The 19,023-nt window shown below is 43.9% G+C and overlaps 1 protein-coding gene across 1 annotated transcript in view; it reads right to left on the bottom strand.

Moving 5' to 3' along the window:
• CASS4 (Cas scaffold protein family member 4) overlaps positions 1 to 17,209 on the bottom strand; it is a 43,646-nt gene extending 26,437 nt beyond the window's left edge. The window contains exons 1-3 of the mRNA XM_069495784.1: positions 17,148 to 17,209; positions 16,853 to 17,006; positions 16,453 to 16,524 (exon numbers count right to left, since the gene is read on the bottom strand). Coding sequence (XP_069351885.1) covers positions 16,453 to 16,524; positions 16,853 to 17,006; positions 17,148 to 17,209 — 288 coding nt within the window. The remainder of the gene's footprint in view (positions 1 to 16,452; positions 16,525 to 16,852; positions 17,007 to 17,147) is intronic.
• Positions 17,210 to 19,023: the final 1,814 nt, after the last annotated feature.

Below are 19,023 nucleotides of genomic sequence, written 5' to 3'. Positions count from 1 at the left end.
CATTCTTAGAAACACCCAGACTACTCAAAACTGCAGAATTGGCTACAGCCGCCACACCGCTGAGTAGATAACTTTCGTGCAACTCAGGAAGTATGTCACCTCCCTGCCGTACCCCACTTTTAACTCATTTTTTTAAAAAAGGAAAAAAGGTCCAAAGAGGAGTTACAGGCATGTGTATTGTGAAGGCCACTCCTGCCTGTAAAGACTTCCTCTCTCCTCCGTGGTGAACCAGAAGTTCTCAACTGAAAGGGAGGATATAAAATTATCACTCGTATGAGTACAGTGAGTTTACAAGATTAAATTGAGAAGCAGAGAGCCGAGGCAGAGTTAACGGACATTGCCTACCCTTCTTGGTGTCAGCCATCCCATGAAGTGTCCCCTTGGGGCAGCCACCTGTTCTTTCACAAATTCAGCAAACATTTATTGAATGTTTACTGTGTACAGCACTGTTCCAGTGCTTGAGTGGAAACACAAATTTTGATCATGCCACTCCCCTCTCTACCGCCCTTCACTGGCACCCCACTACCCCTTGGGTGAAGCCCAAGCTCTGCCCAAATTTCAAGGCCCTGTGTGACTTTGCTCTTGCCCAGGCTTCCAGCCTCCTGGGTATCACTTCCTCATCAGCCCCCGTGAGCGCCACCCTTTTTACGGGCTCGAGTCCTTCACACATGCTGTTTCCTCTACCCCAAAACAGTCCACAGTTTTCCACCCAGTGAAATCCCACACATCCTTCTAGACTCATCTTAAAGGTCACTTCCTTAGAAAAAGTGTTCCCTGACACCTTCCCCCAGACCAAACTAGTTCTCCCCATTTTTGTTTTTTTTTTTGCTCGAAAATCTATTGCAGCTGAGATCCTAGGAGATCACACCAGTACTTATCACATTTGTGTTTAATTCCTTGGGTGGGCAGTTATCGATTCAGTGTCTGTTTCTCCACTAGAACATAAGTTCCATGGGGTGTAGCGGCCACACCTTCTTCATTCTCGACTGTATCCTCAGGGTCCAGCACATAGTAGGGGATCATTAGCGACTTGTTGAGTTAATGGATAGGGATGAGTAACGCAATGCCCCTCTTTTCAAGTCTTTAGGAGGTAAAACATCGTGCAGAACCAAGGTGAGAACTATTTCTGTCTAAAGTAGGGTAAGGAGGAAGCTTTCTTTGACCTACTGCCCACATTTTTGGGTGACCTTTAGTAAGAATGATCACTGAGATGTCCAGATGATGAACAAACATCGAGGCCTGGCTAGTCGTCACACTGAGTCACCCTCCCTCAAATGGCTGCGATTGGGTTTCACATGAATGTGGGTGCTCAGCTTGGGGAATCCAGCAGAGATGAAGCATTTAAGGAAATAGGGTTTTAGAGTCTTATAAAAAGTATTGATTAGAGGTCAAGAATTAGTAAAGTTATATGCTACTTTGTAGATATTGTTTTCCGGTTTAAGAGGCAAATAATTTTTGTTCAGTAGGAAAAGATAATCTGAAAGTTTACAGTTTATTACCTTGTAGGGATTTAACAGGTTTCCTATCTAGCCCTGTAATCATTTCCTAATATTCCTTAATTAAATTGTCTATAAATACCTAGCTCTTCAATGATCTTTGACCTGGTTTTAACATCTTACTGGCTCTCTCAATTAGTTTATTAAAATCTTTGCCATTTCATTTTATATTTGTGCAACAGTCATATTTTTACCTTTTTGAAAATTGTACTTTAACCATCTATATTGGGAAGGAAAGGGAAAATAAAAACACAATCTCCTACCAATCATCACAATTCCCATGAAATACATTTAAAGCGGCCTAAAAGAAAATGCCCATCATCTGAGACGTGCTTGCATTTGTCTAGAAATAAGATAGTGTGTATCTTTGGACAGAGCAGTTGTTGCAATTTGGCAACTGCTCTGAAGCATCCAGATCATTAGCAGCTTAGTTGGTGGATTTGGCTATTGTGAAAGCAGAGATTTTTTTTTCCCAGAGAACAATGGACTTTTATGATCATTCACCCCAGTGGGTACCCACAGCTGTCCAAGATGGACAGCAACAGTCTTACTCTTTTTTTTTTTAGAGACAGAGTCTCACTCTGTTGCCGCCTGGGCTAGAGTGCCATGGGGTCAGCCTAGCTCACAGCAACCTCAAACTCCTGGGCTTAAGCGATCCTTCTGCCTCAACCTCCCGAGTAGCTGGGACTACAGGCATGTGCCACCATGCCCAGCTAATTTTTTCTATATATTTTTAGTTGTCCAGCTAATTTCTTTCTATTTTTAGTAGAGACGGTGTCTCGCTCTTGCTGAGGCTGGTATTGAGCTTCTGACCTCCAGCAATCCTCCCGCCTCGGCCTCCCAGAGTGCTAGGATTTCAGGCGTGAGCCACTGCGCCCGGCCAACAGTCTTACTCTTGATATGGTTTACTTCGTACTTCCTAAAGACAGCAGGCCACATCTTCAAAGAATATAAACTCTGAGAAAAGAAAACTCTAAATATGCAGCCATAACACAAGTCCCTTCTGTATGGTATTTCATTATAATTGGCAAGGGGTGTCTCTGGACACTTTATGCAGTCAATCAATAATGTCTCAGAGTTTTAATAGCAAAGACCATCAAAGTTTGTGTTACACAAGAAGAATGAAACTCATGTTGGAAGTCTTGGAGACTTTGAGTTTCTTACCTGGAAAGGAGGGAAAACAGGGAACTATACTGAATGGGAAAGTATTTTGTGTTTTTTGCACTGAAACTGTTATATCACTTAATTCTCAGAAGCCCCAGAGGTAGGCTTTCTTCTCCACCATTTTATAGACAAGGAAACTGAGGGTCAGAGAGATCCAATGACTTGTCCAAGGTCACATCAGTCTCCTCACATCCATTCTTTTGCCTCTCCATTTATAATCCCTTCTTCAGATACCAGCCAGGTGATGTTTTATGTACATAAATTGGATGGTGTTGGTCTCTTGCTAAAACAACAACAACAACAACAACACAACCCCCTCTAATTGCTTAGAACTGCACTGCGAGCAAAACCTAGCCTCCCTAGTGTGGCTTTGCGGCACTGAGTGATCCACCACCTGGTTCTCTGCTCCCCTCATTAATTTCCCTGCAGTCACATGTTTTCTTACTTTTCTTGGATGCCCTAGGCTTGCTTCCACCTCAGGACCTTTCCCTGGCTATTTCTTCTGCCCAGAACACTCTTCTGCCAGGTCTTTGCACAACAGGCTCTTTCTCTGTCAGGTCTCAGCTCAGGAGTGACCCCCTGACCACCCCACTTGATGCTGGGTTCAGGCCATGTGGGGAGAACAAGACATCACAACAGCAGCAGCAAACATTCATCGTGACTCGCGTTCCTGGCACTGTGCTAAGCTCTTTAGGGATAACAGATGGAAGCAGCTGACAGGCCACTGCAAAGGAACTCAATAACCATCCCAATTGTCGTTGAGACCTCGCACAAGAGTTTTGTTAATAGGGTGTTAATGTGAAAACATTCATGTAGATATTTAAGAGGTGAAGGGGGGCATATGTTTGTATTTTTGTTCCCTGTGGGCACACAGGCAGTTGGATTCCAGGTACAACGGATGAAATGTTCTTAAACAATTTCCAAAAAGGACCTTTCCCAAATGTCTGTCTTCATACAACAGCTGAGAGAGGGGAAAGGAAAATGAATACCCGTTTGGAAGGAAGGAGATGGAGGAGTTTGGGGAAGCAAAGGCAAAGATTCTCGACCCTCATGGTGATGATAACCTACCTGGGGAGACCTTTACACATCCGCCAGATGCACTGTGCTAATCTAAACTCAATCAGTGGAGGAAGGAGTGGTCTTAGCTACAGTTGGAGAGATCTGGGAAGCTGTGCTGTCATTCATTCATTCCCTGAGGTTGTATCAAGCAACTACTCTATGCCAGGCGCTGTGCTGGAGATATAGTGGGGAAAAAAGCCATTCTTGATTTCATGCCATGTGCATTCCAGTGGAGGAGACAAATTCCAGTGAAATGTTCACAGAAATAAATATAGTGTTTCTATGTCTCTTAAGTGCAATGGAAAGAAAATACACGAAGTTATGAGAAATTTGAGTGCAGTTGGGAAGTCGTGGTGGGTGAGGGCATAGGGAAAGTTTACCTGAGAAAGCAGCCACGGAAGCTTCCATCTGGGGGTGAGTAGGAGTTAGTCAGATCTGGAGTTGGGGGGAGAGCATCCAGGCAGAGGAAGAGAAATGTGTGGAGGCTGGAGTGAGTGTGTGTGTGTGTGTGTGTGTGTGGAGTTGGAGGAATTGAAAAATGACCAGGCTGCCTGGTGAGAGATAAACACAGGACCTGGGTCTTGGTTTTGGTAGTGGCTGCAGTTTATGTCTGGTTGCTGGATGGAAAACAGATTGCACCAGAACAGTGGGAGATGCCCATGGCTTGGATGAGGCTGGATTTCCGAAAGCTGTGGGGAGCAGCTGGCAAAGGACTTGATGCAACCTCGAGGTGAGCCTTGCAAAGAGAGCAGGAGTGTGCCTGCAGGACCACACTGCTGAATGGACCAGGGGAAGTAAGCAGCAGAGAGAGCGAACTGGCCCCCATACTTTCTGTCTGCCACAGGGGCGTGAAGGGCCATCCCCAACCGTCCCAGTTCCAGACAGGAGCAGCTGCGATGAGCTGGTAGAAAAGCAACCTGCTGCAGCTTCAGTTACGTTTCTCCATCATCTCTGTTCCCAGGATGGAAATCCCCTTTATAGGCCGGGATGGGCACAGTTCCTGGGTGACATGCGCGCACCACGTGCACAGTTTGCCTCTCTGCCTTACCTTCCACTTTGATTCTGTTCAGTTTACTCCAAAGAGCAACGCTGCGGAAACTCAGAGGAACAGAGCTGGGGGTGGGGGGCATCGTTTGCACTGCTGGCCTCATTTGAGTGCTTTGTGGTGCTCGAGACTAGGAGAGGCTAAGTGACCTGCCTGAGGTCTCACAGCAGCAAGTGGCAGAGCAGGGATTCAAACTTGCACCTGTTTGACTCTGAAGTCTGCTATTGCCAGTTCTCCACACAGCCTCCCAAGTCCAAGTCTGTTTCCTACTCTAATCTGCCCTTAACTCCAAATGCATGTAAATCTAGAAGGAGCTAGGCTTAAAGACATCCATGGGAAGGGGCAGCAAACTCAAATAGGAGCTGGGCAAGAAATACATGTAAGTGAGGCAGGCCAGGTGTAAGACATCTGGGTGCGGTGCAGACAGTGGCACACTCAGGCAGATTCTAAAACATCGCTGCTCTGGCCAGGGGAAGCACTCTGCTGCTGGGATCTTAGAGGCCTCACCCAGGTTTTCTTTGCAAACCCAAAGTTAATAGCCAGGGGCTCTGAGCATTTCTGCCTAATGTAGGACTCTTCTAATGGATAATCTTTGCTCCAAAGCCCTGTGACTGAGTTGCTCAAGACTGTGTCCAAGCTGCTGCACAGTTTGAGGCTCTCTCTACCCTCCCCAGCTCCTTCCCTCTCTTCCATCACAGGAGTCAGAGCAGCACCATGGCCCAATCCTGCTGCCTCCACATTTTATCTTTCATACACCCCCTTTAAGCTCTGTTACTTCTAAAACTAAAAAGTTAGTCGCTAAGGGTAGGAGAATAGAGATCATAAGATAGTTGGCCTCTAAATAGCCAACAATATCATTATTTCCTTGCAATGGAAAATCATACCATGAGGTCACCAGCCCACAGTGGGAGTGGTAAATAAGTAAGTGCCCCAAACAAGCAACGGGGAAGGTAAATGTGGAAGAAACCCCAAGCAGCAAGTGACTTCTGGGCCTCTGCTCTGTGCAAAGATGTCCATCTGCAAAGTCAACAAAGACATTTTTCTTCTACTAAAATCCTTCTTTGAAAGATGTCCATGTCTAGCATTTCAGCCTCCTCCAGACTCCATGTCTTACTTCCAAGAATTCTTAGTATCAAGACAAAGTGACAGAATTGTTCATACTTCCCCTTTAAGGGCCATGAGAGAATTGTTAGTTATATATAAACCACGATTTTTTTTTTTTTTTAAAAGCACACACTAAAAATGATGTGTGGGACATGTGAATCCCTGAAGTCCATGAAGGATTTCCACGGATGTAGGAGCTTTTACTTTGAGATGAGTGAAATATCCTGTTATATGTCTTTAGGAGGTCACTGAGCCCAAACCCGACATGAGGAGTAAATGCAGAATGGAGAAAGCTCTTTGATCGTCTTTAAAGACAATGGTCTCCCCTTGAATGTACTCGGAAGTATTTCACATTATATACATTCAAAGATAGACTAGGAAAGATCAAAGCAGAGAGAATGCTGTTATCTGTTGGCTGGTAAATGTTTATTTGCTATCATTTTTAAAAGCACATTATGTTTAAAAAAAAAAAAAAAAAGGAAAGAAAAGTTTCCAAGAGCATCAGAAAAATCCCCTCACCGCCTCCATTTTTCCCACCCACATTCTCCAAAAAGGGAAGACAGACAGAGGAGGAAGGACAACCCTGAGGAAGAAGCCAAGTATCTAGATGACACTTCCTTTGGGAGAGATTTCTGATGGGGAACAACATTTTTTGAGATAATCTCCAGAAAGATGAGAGAGGGGTAAACAAAATTTTGTTTGTTTGTTTGTTTGTTTAGAGACAGAGTCTGGCTATGCTGCCCAGGCTAGAGTGCAGCGGCTCTTCACAGGCACGATGATAGCACCCTGCAGCCTCCAACTCCTGGGCTCAAGTGATCCTTCTGCCTCAGCCTCCTGAGTAGCTGGGACGACAGGCGTGCTCCACCATGCCCAGCTTAAGGAGTCACAGTAAAGATGATCTAGAAAGGGTCTCCATTTTGCAAACCCCACACAACAATACAGACTTCTTAACACTAGTATCATTTTCCTATAATTTATCAAACAGGGAGAAAAATTCTCTTTAATCTTCTGGATGCAAATTAGGTCTTAATGAAACCAGCCTACTTTCCTTGGGAGGAGTGTCAGTTGCATTCCAATCACTCAGGAACTGTGTTAATTTTGTTGTCTACTATTTGGACAATGCCTGGTTAATAAGGGTAACTCAGTGTTTCAACTCTGTCCCAGGCATTGTGATAAGTAGTTAGCACTGATTATCTCACTTGGCCAAACCAAGATTGGAACATGCAGTTTTGAATCTGGACTCTGTCCTCTTAGCCTACAAACTGTACTGCTCAGCACAGACTCTATTAAAAGATGGCATGCGCATAACACTAGACACCGGATGAGTGAATGACAAAGTGTGCCTCCTGGGAGAGGGAAAAGAAGCTGATGAACATTTGTATAATGGACTACCCTATAGCCATGAAAAAAGAACAATCTCCAAAATGTAGTATTAAATTTTAAAAAAAAGAACAAAATGAGACACTGTGCACATGGTATGTCCCATTTATGCTTTTATAGGTAAAGCATCTTTCTGGAAGATGATGTAAGTTGTTGGGGGGTCTCTCTGGGTAGGGTCTGGGGAGCTAGAGATTTGGGATTACAAGAAGACACTTTCGGCTCATGTTCATTTATACAGTTTGAATTATTAAAACCAAGTGTAGACGTTTTTCTTTTTCAATATAAAAATCTAGTTTTAAAAAAAGGATTCTGTTCTATTGGAAGAAAATGACTTCTGTGTTGGTGAATTTAAGAGCTGCTTGCCATTATCGCTCAAACCCTTTCTGCTCCTGGACCTTTTTTTTTTTTTTTTTTTTTTTTTTGAGACAGAGTCTCGCTCTGTTGCCCGGGCTAGAGTGAGTGCCGTGGCGTCAGTCTAGCTCACAGCAACCTCAGACTCCTGGGCTTAAGCGATCCTACTGCCTCAGCCTCCCGAGTAGCTGGGACTACAGGCATGCGCCACCATGCCCGGCTAATTTTTTGTATATATATATTTTAGTTGGCCAGATAATTTCTTTCTATTTTTAGTAGAGACGGGGTCTCGCTCTTGCTCAGGCTGGTCTCGAACTCCTGACCTCGAGCGATCCACCCGCCTCGGCCTCCCAGAGTGCTAGGATTACAGGCATGAGCCACCGCGCCCGGCCTTTTTTTTTTTTTTTTTTTTTTTTTTTTTTTTTGAGACAGAGTCTCACTCTGTTGCCCAGGCTAGAGTGAGTGCCGTGGCGTCAGCCTAGCTCACAGCAACCTCAAACTCCTGAGCTCAAGGGATCCTCCTGTCTCAGCCTCCCGAGTAGCTGGGACTACAGGCATGTGCCACCATGCCCGGCTAATTTTTTCTATATATATTTTTAGCTGTCTATATAATTTCTTTCTATTTTTAGTAGAGATGGGGTCTCGCTCTTGCTCAGGCTGGTCTCGAACTCCTGAGCTCAAACGATCCGCCCATCTCAGCCTCCCAGAGTGCTAGAATTACAGGCATGAGCCACCGCGCCCGGCCTGCTCCTGGACTTGATAGAAAGAAATCTTGACTCCGAGTCAACCTTTAAATCTTGGCCACCAGCAGTTTCCCACATAAAGGAAGATTTCTCACATCCTGGAACTTCCGGGATGAGAAACATCATCCAAATACTTCATATTGCCCGTCCCTCAAAGGACCTTCACCAGGTACAGCACGGAAGATGCCGGCAGTTTTTGAGAACCAGCTAATTTTGTGTTTACCTCTTCCTAGCAATTTGGAGAGGAGGGCCACAGTGAAGGCACACAGAGAAGGCGACAACAGCTATTTGTTAAATTACATGGGATCTAACTGTAGGTGCATTAAGAATCACAGGAGTTTAGGCTGGAGGAAGGCTGGAAGAGCTTTAAAGGTATATCTAGCCTGGTTCAGACAAGTTAGGGAGGCATTGAACAGGTCTCTAAGCACCTGGGGGGAGGCTCCTTACCCTTCCTACCACCCCAACACCCCCTGACCCCTCTGCTCTTCCTTGGCCAAGTGCAGAGTGATTTGGCTCCTGTGCACAAAGATCTGAGCTGGGCGGGAGGCCTCCCACGATGGGACATGTTACCCCCAGTCACAGTTAGGATGTGCAGTAGCAGGACACAGTAGCTGTGCATTGCACGTGTGTGGCATTGGGGAAAGCATCCGGGGAAACCATTTGCTAACTTTCCTCCCTCCTGGAGTCCTACCATGAGGTCTGCAGTTGACACAGAACGCCAGCTAACCAGCACCTCCTCCTCCCCATCCCCTCTACCAACCATTCATTTTTCTCTCCCATTCTAGCCCTAATTTTTGCAGCTGATTCCTGCCTTCCTTTTGTCCCCTCTTCTTCCTTCCCTCCTCTTTATTCATCTCCCTTTGACATAGTTGTCCAAGAAAGAAGCTGTGATCCTAATTCTATTTTCCCTTGTGAATTTCAGTAGCTCTCCATATCAACATTTGCGTTTAAAAGTAACATTCCATAAGTAATGGGGAACTGAGAGTCACTTAAAATACCAAAATGGTATGTTTCATAACTAGAACTTGCTCTGAGAATTTGCGACTATATTAAATTATTCCCCTGTAATTGGTCATGCCTAATGTGGTGAGAATTAATTTATGAGGTTGGAAAACTTAAGACAGCTTTGTTTCAGTAATCTGCATTTCATTATCAGAAATATTTCGAATTTTTTAAATGAGGTGATAGCTAAGTAATTTCTTGCATCATTCTGCAACATAAAGGAGAGTTGTTTCCTTTGGAGCTGCTTTTTTAAAAAAAAAAAAACTTAGCAAAGTAGTTAAATAAAGAGATGCTGAAGGAAAACTGCTGGATTTTTTTGTTTTGTTTTGTTGCTTAATATCCATTTGCTAAATAGGGTAGGAAAATAACTGAGTTTCCGCTTCAGTTCCCCTTTGGAAAAAGTTGAAAATTCTTGAATGAAAGGCTGCAGCATGCACAGCAGATGATTTGAAGTCATTTAACTGAAAGTATGATGTTGAAACTGCATTTTCCCAATTAATTTTATATTTAAAGTAACATGTAAGCTTTAAAAAAAACCTTAACTAAATTCAATATAACTTTCTAAACAAAATATAAATTCTCTATTTTCTGTTTCAAAACCTGCTACCTGAAACAACTTTCAGTTGTTTCCAATGGCGTGATAGTTATTTGGAAAACATCGTTACCTACTTCCTAAACACAGGGTAAAAATTTGAAATAGCAAGTTTTGGACCCCTGTACAAGGTAACTCAGAGTCACAAGCAATCAAACAGTTGCAGGAAATGGATGTCAGAGGAGAGAAACTCAGATACTCACATTTACCTTCATCTTGATCTTTTAAAGAAATTATTTTTGTAATTATTTTCCATATCCCAGAAAACACCAGAAGAAATTGCTTTGGAAGGAAAATCTTTCTGTAGGAGTGTGTGCAGGAATGCCGTGCGGGCTGGGATCTAAAGCATGTGAGCAGGAACAGTGCCTTTTCTGCAGCTGTCCTTGCCAGTAGATCTGGGCTGAAACCAACAGCCCTGGGAAAGGATGGGCCATTTGGTGCATGGTGTGTTCTCTCCAACATTCCCATTGGTTCCCTCCATCCACCTGGATGCAAATAGGCATTGTGGCCGGTTTATCCACCGGTACCGGGGACAAAGAAGTGAATAAACCTGGTGAACTTGGATATGAGAGAAAAAGAAAAACTTAAATAAAAGGATGACTCTTTGGTTTCCTAACACCTCTAAAAACCATCCTGGACAATGGCATATTCTGTCAGCAAGCACAAACTTTAACTGGTTTCTCCATAACACTGAACTCTGACCCATCGGCTTTGAATTCTTCCTGATGGTTTAGACAAAAAACCACACATTACAGGGACTTCTGTAACTGTAGATGGCACTGCCTTTTATTGGGACTTTGAGGAAGAGGTTGTGGCCAGAAAAAAATTCCAAAGGGACCGGTGGAAATGAAACATTTTTTTCCCCTGATACCTGAATACTGTGGTTTTCTAATAGGTTTGGGTCTTGCCCAGATCTGCTAGCTTGGATACTTCCCCTATTCATGGGCACCTTTCTAAACTGTACTTTTAGTGCTTCACTGAACCAGCATTTATTTATAAACACCTACTGTATGTCTGACAATGTGTGCTATGGGGAAGGGGTGACCAGGTTCCCTTGATCTAAGCTCAGGACTGAAATGTGTGTATTATAGGATGTTTAGCAGAAAAGAAGAAATTTTAAATAAAGGGACTGAAATGATGCAATAAAGGTCTCCCAGGCCTTCAAATGACTGATTTTCTTGGATGTGGCCCCCGATGGGCCCATGTCATACCACACTGCATTCTAGAGCTCAAAGTGCTCCGAGATCCTAGTGTATTTAACCACAGCTGTCCCACTGCCTCCCATCTCCAAGTCTACTCCTTGCTAGACAAGTCCCTGAGTTACTGGCTAAGATATTTGGTTTGGGAAACTGAGGGTGTGGAAGGAATGCTGGGTTGAGGTACGTGGTGGAGAATTCCACCCTTACCCATGGAACACTCACCGAGGGAGGGGGGTGAGTAACTGAGAACTTCTCTGGGCCTTGGTTTCTTCATCTGAAAGTGAGGTAGCTTATTATAGGGTGATCTCCAAGTTCCTATCCAGCTGCAAAACCTACATTTTGCATGGCTTCTTTCTTTCCCTGCTCTTACCTCTTAGTTCATGAGAGCCATTAGAGGGATTACAAAGAAAGTAACATGTAGGTGCATTTCCTTTCTATTTAATAATTTCCTTTCCTTCCATCTTTCCTTTTTTGAAAAGAAAAAGGGAGGAAAGGCATGGAGAAAGAAGGACCTTTATGTTATTTGATTGGTCATAAGCAGTTATGCCAACTCTAATTAGGATAAAGCTTTTCTAAGCCTGTTTCTCAAACTTTGTGTCTAGTGACTGCATGCTTCCTGGCGTGCCCCCTGCACATTTTTAAAATTAACAAATTGAGCCAATTTTTAAAAACCAACTCTCCCTAAGCAATATTACCTATGAAATTGATGAGCCAGTTTTAGTTTTTTCTAATGCACATTAAGATACAGTAAGTAATATTAAAAAAAAATTTCTGTGTGCCACACCTAGAATCATCTGGTAGGCCAGCAGTCAGGGTCTCTGCACTGTGTGATTTTTCCATTTGATTAATCAGGAAGAATACAAAACTGGCTCAAGCTGTTTAATGTATCACAGAGAAATGAGTGGAGTTTCATGCTTGTTCTCTGAATTCTCTATTTTTCCAGGGTAATTTTTTGAGTGTTTAGGAAAGCAAGGAGCCATCTTGTTGTTTAACCTTTTCTTCTTTCATTCTATTGGTGCGAATGTATTCCAGTTCACAAGGTTGATGCCTTTTGTTGTCGATAATGGACTTCAGATAAACCCATCTCAACCCCATTTGGGATGCCCAAAGGAAGTTTTTAGAGAGAACCTCTTATGTTACGACCCTGTTTCCCAGTGGTTGATTTCCTCACTTTGGGAAAGACCAGCCTAAGAAAGGGGTACCTTGAGGTACTTGCTGTTAATAACTGACTCTTGTGCGTTTACTCCCCTTTTGACTGTGGGTGAGTTTAAATTCTGAATCCGAAGTGAACAATCCACAAGGCACTTTTTACTTATTGTTAACCAGATGGCAAACACCTCCAAGGGAGAAGAGTCCTACTGCTTTCTTACCCCACTTCCCTGCCAACCCCCCTAGCCTCCCAAAGCCAGACTACCCGGGCCCGTCTGTGACAGACAGATGCACAACAAACAAAAGCTGTTCTTGACTCTAAGGTGAAGCAACAGCTTAAAAAGAATAGTACATTCACTAATGTATAAGCACGTGCAGAAACTCTCTGGAGTGGCCAGACCAGTGGCCCAGAAGTGCCTGTGAATGACATTGCTGTGGTCTACACTTGTTTCCTAGGGGGTTGAAGAGACCGGAACCTCTAGTGCTATGGGCTGGGAGATGCGGTCCCTGGTGCAGGAGGATGTGCTGTGTTCTCAGTGCTAACTGCTTCTGGTGAGTGTGTACACAACACTCCTCTTCTTCTGAACTAATGGTACATGAGCAATACATTTGGAAATGGTTCCTAAGAAAATTATTTCCCTTTTTTGCAACTCATGTTGGACTCTTCTAATCTCCCCCTCAGCAGCATCTTTCTAACCAGCCCCCCACCTTCCTCCTTTTAACCTATTTCCCCCCCAGGCCCTTGTCATTTCCTCCCTGAGTCATCGCAGTCCAGCAGCTCCAGAGTGACCATGTTGTGTTTCGAAGGTTGCTTCCCCATTCCATTATCACGTGGGCCACGGTCCTTTGAATAGTCTTGTAGCAGACTTTTTAAGTTTTGACAGGGTGTGGCATTCTCTTTAGTTTTTTTTTTTTTGTTTTTTTTTTTCTCTAAGTACACTCTATAGGGAATAAAATGCTCATAGAATATAGGTTATAAAACAGGGGAACAAATAATGATTTTTAAATTATATTTTGATCCCATGGCAGTATTGATGTAATAGATTTTTTATTAACCATAATAACAATTTATTAAATACGAGAAAGGGGACCAGGTACTTGTCCTTGGTGGCATTTAGAACAGTGCCTAGCACACTATTTGTCAAAGGAATGTAAGGTACATTGTCTCCCTGAATCAAACATAGCATAGTTAAATAAAAGCTGTTTACTCCTTGATTTACTATTCTTTCTGCTCACCGCCCCCCCAATAGTCTCTAACACCAAAACTTTTATTTTTTCAAAAGACAGAGCACAGGATTCTTCTCCACGTCCACTGAGAACAGTAGGGTACCATCCAAAATGGAAAAAGAAACCACCTACACTTAGGTCTCTGACTTCACCTCCCTGCATCTGCTCTTTCCTCCCTGCATCTGCTCTTTCCTCCCTGCGGTCCATTCGTTGCAAAGCAGCCTGAGTGACCTTGAAAACATAAATCAGACCACATCATCTCCTGCTTTAAGTGGGCCAGTGGCTTCCTCTGCAATTAGAATGATTTCAAAGCTCTTACACGGCCCCAAGTGAGGCTGCTCACAGCCCAGCTCTCACTTCTGACCACTCTCTCCTCATGTTTACTCCACTCCAACCCCACCAGCCTTTTCACGGATACTCTACTACGCTGAATTCATTCCCACTGCAGGGCCTTTGCAACTGCTGTTCCCTCTGCCTGGGGTGCTTTTCCCATGACGGGGGTCTCCAAGCAGCCCTTTCCATCCATCGCCTCCGTTAGAGCTCCCTGTTTTATGTTCTTTATGGCAGTTACCGTCATTATCACCACCTGAACTCATGTGCGCATTTACTCATCTGCTGGCCTGTCGACTCCACTGGAATATCAGCTCTGTCTCCATCACCCTGAGCCCCCGCAGCCCAATAACTATGAGTCGGGTGAGTGGTTGAGCAATGGACTGTGTGTTGTGTTTTCAAGTTAGGTATTGCATCTGGGTTATTTTGTTTTGTGGGATGGGTGAAGGGAGGAAGTTGCTGGACAAGGTCACATGGAGGCCACAGGTTCTTGTGACCTTGATTTCAATTACAACAGCTCAAATCTAAGGCAACATCTGACCATGGGAGAAAGAGGCAGCCAATTCTCAAGGGTCTAGGCTGAGTGGCAGGTTAGGCCGGGGCCAGAGCTGAGAGTCAGGGATGGCTTCTCTTCCCAGACACTTGGTGACTAGAAAGTAGCGTTCCTGTCCTCACAGTGGGGCTATGCCACAAGGGCTCCCCCTGCACTCCCTGTAACCTCCCATTCATTCACACACTACTACAAAGCATTTATTGAGCACCTACTATGTGCAGGCTCTGCTGTAGACACAAGAGAGGCAGCACTAAATAAGAAAGCCCGGGTACAAGGAGAGCCTGAAACTGCTCCCCACTCATAAATGAAACTTCACCAACCTTTCTTGCCCAGAAGCATTGAAGCAAGCCAAGTCCCAGCAAGCGGTGGACACATCTGATGCCACCATAGTCTGTCGCATCTGAACCAACCTTGAGAATGTGGAAGTTTTTTAAGTTCTGTGTCTTTACCTGGACCTTCCTTGAGAGAGTCTAGAAGCATTCCACTCAGAGTTGAGATGGAAGAGGAGCAAAGAACAGTTGCTCTTTAACTGAGGCTGAATCTAGTTGCATCTTCCTCATCTGAGATACCGCATCACCCATCCCCATCAACACAGAGGAAGTTGTAGAGTTAGGAGACAGCAGAGTGAAGATCTAGATGCATGTTACTCACACACTGTAAAGCCTAAATCATAAAAAATCTAGGCTATTCAGAAAAAAAAAGTTAGGAAAGAAAAAAGAGGTGAGGGATTATTCTAGAGTAATGATAACTGAGACCTGACAACACAATGTGTAATCCTGGAATGAATTCTGGACTGGAAAAACAAACACACACACAAATAAGTAACAACATCCAAAAAAGCTAAAAAGAATATTTTTGGAAAATGTGAATGTGGATTGCATATTAGAATGGCGTTATGAAATCAGTGCCAAATGTTCCTGGGTCTGATAAAGAGATGTGATTCTGTAGGAGAGTGTCTGTGTTCTTAGGAGACACATGATGAAGTACTTAGGGGTGAAATGTCATTATATCTCCCTTTATTTTCAAATGGATTAACGACAGTAAAAGCAAAGTGTCTTCTTACGTCTAAATATATACAAACAGATGAACACAAACATGACAAAGTACCACAAATCAGTCAATCTAGGTGAAGGATATGCAGGTGTTTACTGAATTTTATTTTTTTCAATTTTTCCAATGGTTTGAAAATTTTCAAAGTAGATAGTTGGGGACAAAATTCTAGGGAAGCCAAGATATTTACACATAATCTACCTAAGAGAGGATATCACGGGTCACTGATGCATAAACTCCACTAGTCACATTTATTATTAGTGTTGTAATAAATAAATAGCATTTAATTCCTATTAGCAGGCTCCCCATTCGCTAATTGTTTCATTTCTTTTTTTCCTGTTCTACTTAAAATTTTTAAAAGGTGTAGCAAGATAAAAAATACCAACCTTGAGCTTCATTTTCTCTGTGTCTGAGTAAATTTTTTTATATGCTGGCCATTTAAACTTTCTAAATAGTGAATCTTTTTTGATTCACGACACAGACTTGAAGTCTGTAAGAAAGTTCCAACTTCACTCACACGACAGACACACAGGTTAACGTGTAATAGCACTGAGAGTGCCACTTCAGCATGGGAGGCTGAAGCCAAGGTCTGGGCTCTGCCATTGCGAAGCCACCACAGACATCACTCAGGACAGTTGTGAACAACGTGAGTGTCTTCAGGGTGCAGGGAAAGAAGAGCTCAGGGTAGGGCAGGGCAGAGACTCACGTCTTGCTGAAGTTTGTTGGGTGGTGAATGGACACAAAGTGATGGACTGTGCTGTCAGCCACGTTTGCTGATTTCTACTACAAAGTCATTTTCACCCATCTCAGACTCAAATGGGCAAGAAGCTCTGCAGTACATCTATATCCCACACTCAAACTTACCTTAAACTTGCCCACCTCGAACTCACATCACTAGCATTCATCCCGTGCCTTCGTTAGACACTCAGAACCAAAGCCAGCTGCTGTCCTGAGCCATCGTGGGCTGCTCCCCTCGTTCCCGCCTGTCCACACGGCCCCATCACTCACCTTGGGCACGCCATCCATGACTGCCGTCCCTTTCATGTCGGGGATGTGAAGCGGCTCCTCCGAGCGCTCGGGCTAATATCTCCGGCTTCAGAGGAGGATTATGCAATGTCACTGCATGCTTCTGGCTGGTTCTCAGAAACTGAATTCTATGGAGCTATGTGACAACGCATGGGAAGCTGTCAAAAAGATTCTCCCAGCAGGCAGACTTTCTGGAAAGCACGGTAAGAGTAAAATGAAAGGCGTGAAGGAGGAGGGAACCAGAAATACAGGCCACACTCACCCGTCAGTGCCTGACGTCTCACTTTGTCTGCAAGGAGAGATTGTCACTCATTTGCTGTGTGAAACCACAAAAGAAGAAGGAAAAAAAAAACACCCTTCTGCTTTAGGGTGAAGTTCCTACTTTGAAGAGTTCGGTGTACGAACACGCAGCATTCTCGTCCCTTGAACACTGCGGGAGACTCCCACCGAGCAGACCGAGCACACTGCCCCGAGGAGAGGCCACCGGGCCAAATTCCCGGTAGCGGTCAGCATTTCTTCCTTCCTGCTCCCTAAAACTGGCCTTATGACAGCCAAGATAAAACAAGTCAAGCCAAATGCCTTGAAGGACACAGTCCCCACTCCATCTGTCTGTCTCATTTACACACTTTGCTGCTCTGAACCCCCCCCCCACACCTCCTGGTCTCTGTTCACGATACCTGTGGTTAACATCTGAGTGCTGGCTCCGCACCCAGGGCCACGCCGAACACCACACTCCCATTACTACTGTCTCTCTGAAATTGGACAAACCAGTCGTTTGTCATGTATCTGAAACCACCACTAGCTCACGCAGTTCATCATCACCTGTGAACTCTTTTTACCTTTCCTAAATTCAGACCCAACATCTAGAGAGAAATTACAGTGTGGCAGACTCTGTAAAGTTTGCATTTTAATTTCATTTAGACAAAATAGTACCCATTCTTCCAACCCTGGCTCAAGTTCTGTCCCCAACCAGCTCTGTCTCCTCTCATGTCCCTCTTCTTGCCATTACAACACTTATTGTCTTGTCTTCTCTTGTCCCACCTGTAGTCCCTGTAAGTTTGAGCACTAGTACATATTTACGATTTGAAATAGCTGGCTGATTTCTGGCTGAGATTATCACTGTTTTAAAATGATATCGTTGCTGGAAATTAATTTTGAGGGCCAAGTCGTTGACGTGCTGCAGAGGACAGCAGATGACAGGGAAGGAACCATGACTCCACAGAATGAATACAAACTGACTTAGCAACAAGTTCACAGTGGACATCCATGGAGAGGAGGACAGAGATGGGAGAAGGGGAAGTACTTGGGAAGGCTTCATGAAGAAGGCAAGATATGGGAGAGGCAGGGACAGGGCAGCACACAGGCAGAGCTTGTTCCTGGCTGTGACATCAAGAACATGTAAGAAAAAAAAGGGATGGGAATTAGCAAGTTCCGTTAAGCAGATTCACAGGGAAGAGCAAGGAGTCATTGAGGCTGAGGTTATGAGTAATATCCTATGATCTTTTCTTTTTGACATAGGGTCTTGCTCTGTCACCCAGGCTGTAGTGCAGTGGCATCATCGTAGCTCACAACAACCTCAAACTCCTGAGCTCAAGCGATCCTCCTGCCTCAGCCTCCCAAGTAGCTGGGACTACAGGTGTGCACCACTACACCAGGCTAATTTTTCTGTTTTTGGTAGAGATGGGGTCACGCTCTTGCTCAGACTGTTTATCCTATAGTCTGTCCAGACATGACAAATCATTCAAACAGCATATTGTAATGCATGTGGCTAGTGATATTTGTAAGGCCACTACAAAATAGCAGATGATTTCCGTGTTGCTAAGTTTTTCCTAGGTGGGTCTCTTCACTCTGCTGTCTCCTAACTCTACTGTTATACCTCCTCTGTGTTGGTGGGCATGGGTGATATGGTGCCTCAGATGAGGAAGATGCAGCTACATCATCAAGCCAAGACTTGAGGGTCATGTTGCTAGGGTGGGAATCTATTAGACCTAAATTCTATCCTTCCAGTTTTATATACTCATCAGAAAAAAATTTTAAATAGGGCAGAGTTTAAATATTCCTTTCCTGCAATTCATTATTTTCTAAAACAAGAATCAATATCCTTTACACTTCGGAGGTCAAAACAAAATCTAGAAATCTAGCTAATATACCTAGAAATCATGGAATTTAAAATAAAAAAGTGCAAAACAAAAACTCATCACTTATTTGGGAAATAAAAGGAAGACAACAGAAAATGAGAGCCTAGATCAGACCGGCAGGACAAGGTTAGAAGGGAATAACAGATTCGTTAGAACAACAGGCGGGCAGAAGGGCCCTTCCTGTTTTTCAATACCGTAGAAAAGCCCCGTGGAACATACCTTTTTTTTTTTTTTTTTTTTTTTTTATGGGACCAGAAACTATTGTGTAATAAATAACTCTTAATGTAAGGCTCTCTGAGCAGGGACTTTGTGTGTATGGGTCTCTATTTCCCCAGCATTCAGAGCAATGCTGGGCGCATAGTAGCCCAAAAATTTTTTGCATAAATGAATGAATTTTGGTTCTACGTTGGTTACC

Source organism: Eulemur rufifrons, chromosome 20, assembly GCF_041146395.1.
Source record: "Eulemur rufifrons isolate Redbay chromosome 20, OSU_ERuf_1, whole genome shotgun sequence".
Taxonomy (NCBI): domain Eukaryota; kingdom Metazoa; phylum Chordata; class Mammalia; order Primates; family Lemuridae; genus Eulemur; species Eulemur rufifrons.
The sequence above is the reverse complement of the archived record's forward strand: the minus strand, read 5'-3'. Positions and strand labels throughout refer to the sequence as shown.